General features: G+C 35.8%; 1 protein-coding gene across 1 annotated transcript in view; it reads right to left on the reverse strand.

The window, feature by feature from the left end:
• Positions 1–10986, reverse strand: part of LOC129889128 (CHD3-type chromatin-remodeling factor PICKLE-like) — a 56628-nt gene extending 45642 nt beyond the window's left edge. The window contains exons 1-5 of the mRNA XM_055964303.1: positions 10775–10986; positions 10368–10517; positions 6377–6514; positions 6108–6262; positions 5347–5508 (exon numbers count right to left, since the gene is read on the reverse strand). Coding sequence (XP_055820278.1) covers positions 5347–5508; positions 6108–6262; positions 6377–6514; positions 10368–10514 — 602 coding nt within the window. The 5' untranslated portion in view covers positions 10515–10517; positions 10775–10986. The remainder of the gene's footprint in view (positions 1–5346; positions 5509–6107; positions 6263–6376; positions 6515–10367; positions 10518–10774) is intronic.
• Positions 10987–13077: the final 2091 nt, after the last annotated feature.

The following is a 13077-nucleotide window of genomic DNA, read 5'->3' on the forward strand; positions in this document are numbered from 1 at the left end:
TGCTTAAGCTCAAATCAAGTATCTTCGAGATAAGGTTGGGAGTTTGTCAAGTTTGAAATTGAGCCCCAAACCTCAACTTAATCCAGAAATATATTCTTATAAGCACATAATTCAATTAATAAAAAGAAGAAAAAATATAAAAGAAAACAATGAAGCCAAAGGACCAAATGCAGCGAAACTAAAATAAAAGTTGAGGTACAATCTATTATCAGAAATCACAACTAGGTGGTTCTTGTAAAGTTTCTTCTGCATTCAGCAACAACTTCGCAATTAAGGCTCTTCTATCTCTCACTTAGACATTGTGTAGGACCTTGATAACCTCTAACTATTAGCATATGCAGCAGCACCCTTCCCCTCCCCCCAACTAATTGTCTTCACAAATCAGAAACTCAGAATAAGAAGAAAATGACAAAAACGGTTCCTTATGTTGGGGAGTAAGTTTAAAGTAGTCTCTTAAATACAGTCCTGAGCAGTTTTGGTCCTATTGTCATGACCCGCCACTTGATCATGAAGACGGGGGAAAGATCTAGAGTCTTGGAGAGGTTAATAGAAGGCTCTAGAATGTCCAAGAGAATTCTAGAAGAAGGTAGAGAAATCTAGAGTCTTGGAGAGGTTAATAGAAGGCTCTAGAATGTTCAAGAGAAATCTTGAAGAAGGTAGAAGAACCTAGAGTCTTGGAGAGGTTAGTGGAAGACTCTAGATTCTTGTAGAAGCTTGTAGAGAAGTCTTGAAAGACTTGGAATTCTCTAGAGTGTAAAGAGAGTTCTAGAGTAGGGACTTCTTTGTAAATATGGGAGGACTTGTATAGTAATTTTTATTTACACTTAAGCCCCTTAGGAGTAGTATAAATAGAAGGGGCCATTCATTTGTAAACCATCCAGAAATCAAGAAAACAAGCATTCTTCCAAAGCAATACAAAAGCCTTCTTCATAAAAACTCTCTTGTCTTCTTATAATCTAACGTTCCCTTAGCGATCTAGTCATAAAGGCTTACTTGAGCTTGCAAGATCGTGAAAGATTCGTGAGTAAGTTGTCAAGTGCCGCACGGAAGTCTTAGCGTGAAGTCTAAGTCCGTGACACTATAGTCTACCAAAAGTGAGCACTTTTGGCTACCATCAACTATTTTAACGAACTCTGTTGGTTAGATTTGAGGGGAACTGCAAAAAAAATTTAACCACAAAACCAGGAAGTCTTATCAGATCCTAAAAACTGCAACACAAAAAACTACACTAGCCAACAAAAATAGCCGAAATCTCACCTATTTAAAGTTGGAAACTGCACCGAACTCTAGAAGAAGACCAAATGATAACATCCACAGAAGCATAGCACAATTAAGGAACTTGGATGAAGCTTTGGAAGCTCCTAGAAGACCTATGACAAGATCTCAAACAAAGAGACTTCAAAACAAGATGATTGGGCTTCAATTACAAAGAAAAAAATGTCTAATTTTGGTGCCAAGGAGAAACTTTTTTCTTGAAGTGTTACGACTACTTTGTGGACCAAATTGAGGTCCAAGACAATGTTTAGTGTTGGTCCAGAACCAGTCTATGAAGGAGTTCCACATTAGTCCACTTCTAGACTAATTTAGGCACCTAAAGTGTGTCAAACATGCACCCCATGAAGTTCCCACTTGGGCCACATCTTTAGTCCTTAAAATGGGCTTTTGTGTTACCCAAGAAGGGCCAAGAAGTCGTTGATAGGAGAGATGCTGCCCAAGTTACTTGCAAGTTGTTTTCAAGATTTCAAGACTTCCCTTAATTTTAGGGATTTGTCAGAGTTTCCTTATTTTACCCAAGATAGTTATGGACCGTATTTTAGGGATTTGTCAGAGTTTCCTTATTTTACCCAAGAGAGTTTCCCCGAGTGGTCGTTAAATTCAGGTTGGATAGACATAGCCACCAAAATAATGAGATTCATAAATGCTAAGGCCCAGAAAGTAGTTGCTAAGATTCCAATACTGCCAGAAACAATAAATGTTCTACAAGAGAAACAAATGTTGCTAAGATTCAACAAAAAGGGAAAAAGCTCGTTCTTACAGATGCAGCAACAACAAATCAAAATGAAATTCTAGCAAAAAGTGTGATTGGAAATCTCCCGGAGGAGATTTCAGATGCCTATCTCTCAGAGATTCGATGGTGGGTGGCAAGCACATGGAAACACAAGCATGGTATCAACATCTACGATTTGGGTCAAGATCGTGTTTCCTCTTCAAGTTTCCCAACAAAACAATTGCAGACCACATTGTAAGACCACATTGTAAGTGGGAAGTGCATCTGGCCACAAATTCAACATGCAATGATGGTCGCCAACATCAACCTCTATCCATGATAGGCTGGACCAGGTCTGGATCAGAGTAGTAGGCTTGCCCTTTCAACTTTGGTCCCAAAGAGTTGTCCATGAGATTGGAAACTTATGCAGTGGCTGGATCAGAACTGAAGAAGAAACAGAGCTACGAAATCACCTCAAATGAGCTAGGATGAAGGTCAGAGGAGACAACGACTTAGTTACGAAGCCAGTCGAACTGGTCCACAAAGGGTTAACCTTCAAATTTCCAATCTGGATTGAACGCCAGCGAGGGTGGTCGTGATGCGCGAAGCAAAGTACCCACAAAGACCCAGCAGTCTGATGAAAGAACTGGTGGACTACAAGATGAAAGCCTTTTAGGCTTTATAGAAGTGTCAGGGCACATGGGCTTTTTCTACGAATCCAGATATTTTGAATTGGCCAGCTGTCTCAGCACGAGATAAGGCACGCGTGGCTGAGGCCCCACTTCCCACCACAGTCAAAAAGAACAGACCTGCAGTGAAAAAGAAAATATTGGCCCGGATCTGCTGGCCCTAATTCGTCTCAATTGGGCTAGTAAATGAGCCCTCCTCTCATTTAATTGACCCAATCTCAGCCGAACTTGAAGCTATATTTCCAAGTCCATCATAGCACTGAACTGTGGAGAAGGAAAAGAAGCAAAACCCGAACGGGAGGAAATTGAAGAAGAAGATACTCTAGAAAAGAGTAAAGAAAAAGAAGTAAGGGTAACTGAAATCCCTCAAATCCTAGAGGAGAGTGGCATGCAAGATGTTGCTATGAGCCTGTTTGGATGGGCTTAAAAAAAGTAACTTTCAGGTATGAAGTGCTTTTAGAACTTTGAAGTGCTGAAAGTTATTTTTATAAATAAGCAGTTGAGTGTTTGGATAAAAGTGCTTATGTTGAAAATAAGTGTTTAAATTTTAGTTTAAAAGAATAAAAAGGGTAGTTTGGGAATTTAGTTAAAATATAAGGGATATAAAAGTAATTTATATGGTCAAACAAAATGGCTTTAAGTACTAGGAAAAAAAAAGTTAGAAATCCTAATTTTTTATTTTTGACTGACTTTAAGAACTTTATAGCTTAAAGTTAGCATTAGACAAACACGTCCAAAAGCTAAAAAGGGGTTTTAAGTTGGTTTTGACCAACTTAAAGCCAATCCAAACGGGCTCTATGTTGAGAAGTGAAGAAAACATCTCCGGTATGACAACAATCGAAGATGTAGTACCTTTAAATCAACATAGCCCAGGGGAAGGGGAAGATCCAGATTTCGATATCCCTATATGGATTCATTAGAACATCATCAAATTTGCCAAAGAATTTTGTACAGATATCAAGGGATGCAAAGAGGAAGCAACAATGCTATTCATGAAGATAGATAGCATGAGATAAAAAAAATATGAATAAGGAAGAGAAGAACTGGAAAATGACTCCAGCAGTAAAGGGATCCAAAGAATTGAAGAGCCTCAAGTGTGGAAGTAATTTCAGAAGCAATGGCACAAGAAGCAGGAGGGGTTACAATATTAATTGTGATCAATGACAGTCTCCATAGTATCATGGAACGAGAGGGACCTGAATCAGGTAAGCAAGAGGTGTATCATTAAAAATTTAATTCATGGATTGAAAGCTTCTGTTTATTGCTTTCAAGACACAAAAATTCAAGGAGATATCAAGAGTTTGGTTAAAGAATTGTGGGCGAGGGGTAAGATTCTGTAAACTGGAAGCTAGTGGGACAAGGGGAGGTATCCTAATTCTATGGGATGAGAAAGTATGGACAGGAGAAGTAAGTAGTTTGGGGGATTATTCTCTAACCTGTAAGTTCAGTGGAAAGAACAAAGACCTCACTTGGTTTCTTACAGGTATCTATGCTTCAAACAACAGAGAAGAAAGGGAAGAGATATGGTGGGAAGTAGGCTCAGCTAGAGGACTGTTTGATGGTCCTTGGGTAGTATGTGGGGATTTCAACACAGTCAGATTTCCCTCAGAAAAGAAAAGCTGCTCTAGAATCACAAGAGCAATGAATGATCTGTCTGATTTCATTGAGGATATGAGCCAACAAGATCCACATCTGGTAGGGGGCAATTACACATGGAGGAAAGGGGATAGACATGATGTTGCAGCCAGCCTTGATAGATTCTTATTTTCTGATGAATGGAATGAGGAATTCAAGAACATCAAGCAGACAGTTCTACACAAGGTAACCTCTGATCACACCCCCATAATGCTTCAAAGTGGGAACTGGGAACCTAGAAAATTTTATTTTCAATTCGAAAATTGGTGGTTGCAAACAGAAGGTTTTCTGGATAGAGTTAATGTGTGGTGGAACTCTATAGTCTGTGAAGGCCAGATTTTATCTTTCCCATGGGAATTTAGCAATCCAGAAACAGAGCATCCTAGACCAGCTAACAGAATTAGAAGAAGTCCAGGACCAAAGAGCACTAAGAGAAGATGAGATACACTCAAAAGAAGAACTCCTTGTAGAGTTTGAAAACATAGATAAATTTGAGGAAATAGCTTGGAGGCAAAGATCAAGGGTTAATTGGCTGAAACAGGGTGCAACAACACCAAGTTTTTTCCACAGATCAGCAAATGCCGACAGAAGATATAACAATATTGATGAACTAATGGAGAATGCGAAAGCAATAAAAAATGCAGAAGCTATAAAGGACGAAATTGTGGAATTCTACCAAAGATTATATGCTGAGACTGAGACATGGAGACCATCTGGTGGATGCAGGGAAGACCACAGAATTACTTTTGAAGACAACCAAATGTTACAAAGGAATTTGAAGAACAGGAGCTATGGGACTGTGTGAAACTTTGTGCTGGAGACAAAGCTCCTCGCCCTGATTAACTCTCCTTATCCCTCACATCAAACGACTCCTAAGATTATTAGTTTTGCATGCATTAGGGGAAAGTAACTAAAACATTTTGGAAGAAAAATAAAAATGCATTGAACAGAAAATTTTGAGGACAGCTCAACCTCCCATCTTTTTTAAATAAAGCATCTCAACTGAATATCTACAAGTCAGTTCTTTAAAAGCACCTGCAAGCAAGAATTCGATCAACTGTAGTCCACTCCGGTCGGATTGCGACATATTCGTCTTCAGAGTTAGTCACTGATGACATTTGGCGATGGAAGTTATTCACTTTAGTCTTCAAACGGGGATATGCTTTGTAAGCTTTTACAAACTCTTTCTCCGGCACCCTGCAATAGTTAAAGCGCAATATGACTACAAATACATAAAAATGAAGATATCAAAAGGTCTAAAAGAGATAACATAACATATTATACTGATCATTTACACAAACAAGCATTATGGTGAAGCATAGAAGACAGTGATAAGCAGTGTTATCAAAGGTGAAAAGCGCAAAAAAGCTCTAAGGTCTGTTGGGACTTCAAGCACAAAGCACGAATAAAGCGTGGGCTTTAATGAAAAAAGGTGCAAAGGGAGAAAAAAATACAACTATATATGTTTAGTCCAAGACTAATAATTATAAACATGATTGGCAAATATATGACCAAAGAAATTGAAAAACAATTATGATAAAGTGAAATATCAATTGTTTAGTGTCCCTTCTTCTAAAGAGACTCATTGGCAAGGAGAAGTTTGCCTTAGAACCTTGATGAAAACACTGAAGCTAACATAAAGTGAGGCGAAGCGCTCAACACGCTTTGAGCCTTGCTTAAGCGCGCCTTTGACTACACTGGTTATAAGCACTACGAGATGATCTTTGTTGCTATAAAATTGTCATAGGTGTAAAGAGAATCTAGAGCAAATAAAGTAGTAGTTCAAAAATAAATACCATGTGCAATGAAGGTAAGACAATCCTTTCCACTTAACAAGGTATTGTTTAACAAATACTTGCTTCGACCCTAGCTTAGAAGTATCTTGATCATCAGCAACAGTAGGGCGCATTTCACAATCCAATATTTTGTCAATATCATTCAGGGGACTCACCTACAGAAAAATGACAATATCTAGTGTAAATCTAGGTGGAGGGGAAGGGAACTGACGACAATATCAGAATTCCATGTTTAAATATATAAATTTGATAGAAGGATGGGTACATACACATTCAGGGCACCTCCAGCTGCTTGGAAGAGGAGCCTTTAGTGGAGGAACTAAACACTTGGGGTGGTAAGCATAGTTACATGTTTCACAATACAAAAGATTACTATCTCCTCCACATGCTTGACAGGACTCGTCTTTCTATCAAAAGAGGCAATTTGCATTGTTATTTCTGGTGTAAGTAAAACGGATAAAGATCATTACAATTAAACACTACAAAAGAGAATATGTTTCCGGAAAGCTGCTAATGCAACAATTCGACACTTGTATAGCTATGTACTGGCACGTGTTTATGATTAATGGATCTATTGCGTTGTTTATTCCCAATATATGAGCAAACTCCCTAAAGAAACCAAGATATGATTTAATCAATCAAAGACAAAGGGAAAGGATATGATTCAACCGTAGGAGGCATATTCAGTAGCACTCCTCTTCATCGGCCTATTTGGGAACATTACCATTCCACGAGTAAAGAAAAACCTTCCTCTTTTTTTTTAACTTGATCGTAAGTAGCCATACCGAAAATGAAAGAATAGAGGAGTTACAGCCGAGGAAGAAAACCCTATGGCTAAGAGGACTCAAATCGAAATTTTGGTACTATTCTATGTAAAGTGATGATAGCTTGTAAGTGGTTTGTGGATTCATTGTTAAATATCCTGTTATAATATATTATTTATTTATCCTTTTTTCTGGGTTAAATACATCCTCTGATTATACAAAGAAAGTTGTGCAGATTACAATTAAATAGTTACTACTTTATGTAAACTACATATAATAGTAGATGCATGACACAATATTATATTTATTATATGTAAGTGAAAACAAAAAGGTTTTAGCGAAAAGACTAGATGCTTTATGTAACAAGCATAATATGTTGGTAGAAAGATACAAAATAAAAATAGACAAATAATTTGTGTATACATGAACCTAATATGGAATGTCGTACAGATACATTGAATGACGATAAATTCATTTATGATTAGTTCATTGTATCATTAATTGGTGTATTCCTTCGGCAATATCTTATATGATAGAAAGAAAATACTCTACTTTTTACTGATTATCAATTTCTTATGTATGCAAAAAAAGTATATGTGAGAAGATCTAAAGTAAAATGTTGATAAATCAAAATGTCGATTGAAAATTGGACAATCATTTCTCTTCAAACGAAAAAAAGAAAGGGCAGTCTGGTGCACAAAGCATTGAACACAGGTTTGGGGAAGGGCCGCACCTCAAAGGGTGTGATGAAGACAGTCTACCCTAATGCAAGCACCAATGGTTGCTTCCACGGCTCAAACTCATAACCTATAGGTCACATGAAGACATCTTTACAATTGCTCCGCGGCTCAAACCCATCACTCTCCAAATGAACATTCCTATAAAATTTGTGTAACAGTAATAGACGCAAATCTTTCATTATACTCTTTAATGTAGCATTAAATTCTAGAACTACTTCCAGTAATATCACAAAAAGACATCTAAGGAGTTAAGTGGAGCAAAATTCTGTTATATAATCAGCTTTTTTTCTTAATTTTTATTTTATAATTCAAACATATTATTAAATAATAATAATGTAATTTTTTAGAAGTATGGTTTTGAGATGGGGACATGCGTCTGCGCATACCCGGCAACTAGTAAGCTATAAATGTATACTTCTTGTACTAAGATTAAATGAACCTGTCACAGCTGCATCTTCTGCATCAATCATTCTCTATACTTCTTCAGTATCATACTTTACTTTCCAAAGCTAAAACATTTGAGTACAGGTCACATATACAAATTTGTACATCTTAGACTTCCCTTAGCACGAACTAGAGGTCATTTGTTTTATGATACGTAAACTAGAAGCTCGTTTGTGTCTGGATCTAGAGCCCGTTTGGATTGGCTTTAAGTTGGTCAAAACCAACTTAAAGTCCCTTTTCAGCTTTTGGACGTGTTTGCCTAATGCTAACTTTAAGTCAGAAAGTTCTTAAAGTCAGTCAAAACTGAAAAGTTAGGATTCCTAACTTTTTTTTTTCTAAGTGCTTAAAGTCATTTTCTTTGACCATGGAAATTACTTTTATATCCCTTATATTTTATTTAAATTCCCAAACTACCCTTTTTATTCTTTTAACCCTAAAATTCACATAATTTTCCTCATTTAAGCACTTTTATCCAAACACTCAACTGCTTATTTATAAAAATAACTTTCAGCACTTTAAAGTTCTAAAAGCACTTCATACATAAAAGTTACTTTTTTTAAGCCCATCCAAACGGGCTCCTAATCAAAATAGCTACCGTTAGTCTTATCATGCAGAGCATGCTATGTGTTTGACTAAATACTAATAAATTCTGGAGCTTCCTTTATTTTTCAGCTCTAGATTGTGGAATCTATGACCGTAGGTTTCTTTAGAAGACATTTCATGGTTCACAAATAAAAGCCAAGAGAATAAAACTTTATAACTTCAGAAGAGATAATTTAAACAACAAACTTTTGCAGCCAGAGCTTTGGACTCTGTATTTTTTAAAAAATAAGAAAGCTCTGGGCTATGAGGTCAAACAAACTTTTCTTGGAGGCAGTTTAATCACATTCCAAAATGACCATCTTAAGTCTGAAACTCCTTAATTTTTTTGATAAGGTAAACGCACCTGCTTAGTTTCACATTCATCAACTTTACTATACCAGCATCTCTTAGAAGAGTTTTAGTTGTAATATCTGACCTCAAAAGCTGGATTTGGCAGAAATTTCAAATAAATCCAAAGATTATGCTACATGATTCTTTTGAGAAACTAAGATTATCAAATTGAACATATGAGGAGAAAAGATGCTCAATCTAAATATAAATAAATTTCCTTTCACTTTGATCACACCATCGAAGAAAGAAGATCATTAAGTATCAGTTTCTTTTTTGGAAAGAATGTTAGACATCAGTTTCTTGTATTGTTTATTGTTAAATATTCACAAGTTAGTCTTCCACTTCTTTTGATAAAGAAGTTAGTCTTCCACTTCTTTTGATAAAGAAGTTAGTCTTCCACCTTATAGCTGCAAGATATCTCTGTCAAAACAAAACTCAACATGCATTGCATATTACCAGGCAGAACATGAAAGAGTACCTGCTCTTTTATTTTTGACTGTACATATTCAGATGGTCCAAACCTTTACTAGATTGACCGACCGTGATAGTCCTCATTATCAGTTCACCTATTAGTGAAAGTTCTCAGGTAAATCATAAGACTAAGAGGGAATGATCCTAACTCTTCATCTTGGAGGATGCTATGACGCTAATGATGCTAGATAGGATGCATTCTCTATTTCTACAGCAAGTATGTTATGTATTCTCTTAGTGCATATCCTTCTGAAAGAAATCAGGAGGCACCAACAAGGACACGTACTTTAATAGAAGATCAAGGTGCAATAGTTATAATTAGAAGGAATTTAGCAGATCAGAAAGGATGCAACCAGAGATCAATCTTGAATCCCAGCCTTCCATAAACACCATGAAACAAAGACGAGCACATTAAATTGCTAAATTTCAAAACTGAGCTTGACTCTGGTGTTGCCACTCCAACAATTTGAACAAAAGCAGTATAAAAATGTATTTATCTTCCAACGAGCATACGCACCAAGCTGGATTAAGTTTCTATGCTTAACTTAGCAGACAGACCAGAAAAAAAATGAAAAAAAAAGAGGGTACGACTTTCCCCATGATGACCAAGCTAAAGCCCAAGTCATGTCTAGTCTCTGTCATATCTTGAAGCTGAAAATGAATATTAGAAGATGATATACACATGTAACAAATGAAAATCAATACTGAAGTTGGGAGAAAGAGCCCTGCTATGGAAAAAAAATCAAGGAAAGAAATGGTAAAAGAATAAGCAATAACCAACCAAATATACAAGAGCAATTTATAAGTGAAATTTAGAGTTGTAGATGCAATGGGATGAAGAACACCCAAAAAAAAAATGCCAAGTAAATAAATAGTAAAAGAGAATCCCCAATGTAGACGCAATTTACCACATCAGTTCGAACAATTTTCTCAATTTCCTGCTTCTTCGTCCCAGATTTTCCAGGCATCATATCAGTTTCATCATCAGAGTCATCTAAATTGTACATAGGTTTTCGATCTGACCGCACCCGAAGTCTCTCCACCAAGCTAGCCATTTTCTGCAATCAAACAAAGGACAAGGAGACCGTCCAAAAATGTATACACGATAAATTTATATGAACAACAACAAAGGGAAAAAGGGCAACAAAAGCACCAACAATAACGAATTTACATTTCCATCACGCCCAAAACAAACAAATTAGACATATTCGGTTCTCTTCAATATTAGTGTAGACAAGAGAGTAGTAGAAAGCACCAAAAACCCTATAAACGTTAAGCTGGTAAAATCAAGAACAAATAACGCCTATTTGAGTACCTCGTATCTGTTTGTGTATATGCACCGATTTGCAACCAAGTAAGAAGAGGCAACACTCCCTAATTCCTCAATTTCGTATTTATATCAAATAAAATAAAATAATTCTCCTCCCTCTTTCCTCAAAATCTTGCCAATACCCGCTGCTTTGGCAATATATGAACGGGAGTTTTTCGACAAAAACATCCCTAAATTATAATCACCACTTAAACTATGTCCTTAAACATTTTATTTCTAACAAAAAACATTCTTAAAGTTTCCTTAAGTGACCAGGTTACATCCTTTTCTTGCTCTTCAATTACTTACCCCTACATTTATTATTATATTGTATTATTAGTTTAAATATAATATTTTTTAGGAATTATTATTATTATACCAAAAGAAGAAACTATTTACTCTTGGCTACCTCCTTATTTTCATGCCCAAAAATGGGTATAACTACTAATGCGCGAGTTTGCTCCCAAATTAGTAATACGCAACTTGACCTCCTTCTTTACCAAATGAGTAACGTGCAAATTGCCGCCTTCTTTTTTCAAACCTGCCTTCTTCTTCCCCAAGCTATCTTCTACTATCAAATTCAAATTGCGTTGGGTTGGAAATTTCAATCCATTAATGGATAACGTTGCAATATTAGTCCAACATAATGGAGTTTGGGATTCAAACAACCACTACAATGATTATCATGTTGACGCAATATTAGTCAATTCTACTATCAATTTCACAGATCTAGTTGAAACAATAGTAACACAACTACAGAAGGACCCTGCTGCAAGTAATGTTGAAATAAATATTCAATATCACATGAATTTCCACCGCTGAAACTTCAGAATAACATGGGCTTGAAAGTCTATTTTGAATTGAAGAAACACAATCCTGCGATCACTATATATCCATGATTGTAGAATTCACTGAAGTATCCTGCCCCACGAGCATGCCCAGCCTTGACTGCCCTGAAAGCTCATCAAAAAATACATAGATAATTCAGTTTGTAGACGCAATTAAGCCGAATCCTAATAAAATTGTTGTAATTCATCATGAACACATATATGGTCAAAAGATCATTATGGACACAAGTAAGCATTCTATTGAAGTTCAACATGTATACATTGACAAACAAACACTAATCAAAGCACTGTGACAACATTCAGTGCAAGAAAATTTTGAATATCGAACTCAAAATCTTGTAAAAGAAGGTATGCTATTTGCACAAAATATCAATCATAGCAATCCTTTGGTGAAAACACCAGTCTCGTCATCCTTGATACCATCAGAGTATATATATACTCTTATAGTATCAAAGAAGTAGTGCTTCACTGAAAACACCTTTCTCTTCCCTTCTTGATACTATTAGAGTAAATATATATACTCTAATAGCATCAAAGAGGAATACAAATAAAACATACATAAAACACTACTCATTTACTGATTGATACCACAAGAGTATATTATACTCTGATGGTATCAAAGATAGATGGATAGTCCTTCAACAAACACACTTTTAATTTATTACTTGATTCCACAACAGTATATATATACATTGATGGTATCAAGGATGAAGGAGTAGTTTTAGTAAAAACACTACTCATTTTTAAGGCTGGTCTTCGGTCCGAACTGATTTCGATTCTGATTCGAACTCTGATTAAACTAGTATCGATGGATCCGATAAGTACTGGTAATATATGGTATCAAAACAGATATCGGTACGGGTCCTAGATTTTTACCCGGTTGACTCGATTTTGAATCGATTCCAAACCAATTTTAATGGTAAAATTTGACTTTTTTTTTAGTTTCAACGGCTCTTAGCCATTTTTTGTGAATGTGTCCGTTGGGGAGGGGGACACTAACGGCTACTGTAAGCCACCCCTCCCCCATAACATCCCCTACCCCTTTAACCCCCTAATACTATAAATATATCCCATTTTCTTTCATTTTTCTCACAAATTCACAAAATATTTCATTAACATCTTATAAATTCTCTCAATTCTCAAACTTTTTTGTTGATTATAAATTTTATATTTGTGTTATTTGTTAATTGGAGTTTGGATATTTTTTTAAAGTAATTTACAAGCTTCAATTGGCATCTCTCAAATCTAGCTTTTGGTTATACATCTGTTTTTACACATACATTCGATACATTCATTCCAACTTTAATCTTTTTATTTGTTTATTTATTAAGTTACTATATTTTTTTGTTATATTTATATTTTTTGTTTTAATTATATTTTAATTATCTTAAACTTTGAATATGGATTCACAAAAAAATAGTGGCAAAGGAAAACAACCAATATCCGTCAAGAAAAAATCTA

The sequence above is a fragment of the Solanum dulcamara genome, chromosome 5 (assembly GCF_947179165.1).
Source record: "Solanum dulcamara chromosome 5, daSolDulc1.2, whole genome shotgun sequence".
NCBI classification, from domain to species: Eukaryota; Viridiplantae; Streptophyta; class Magnoliopsida; order Solanales; family Solanaceae; genus Solanum; species Solanum dulcamara.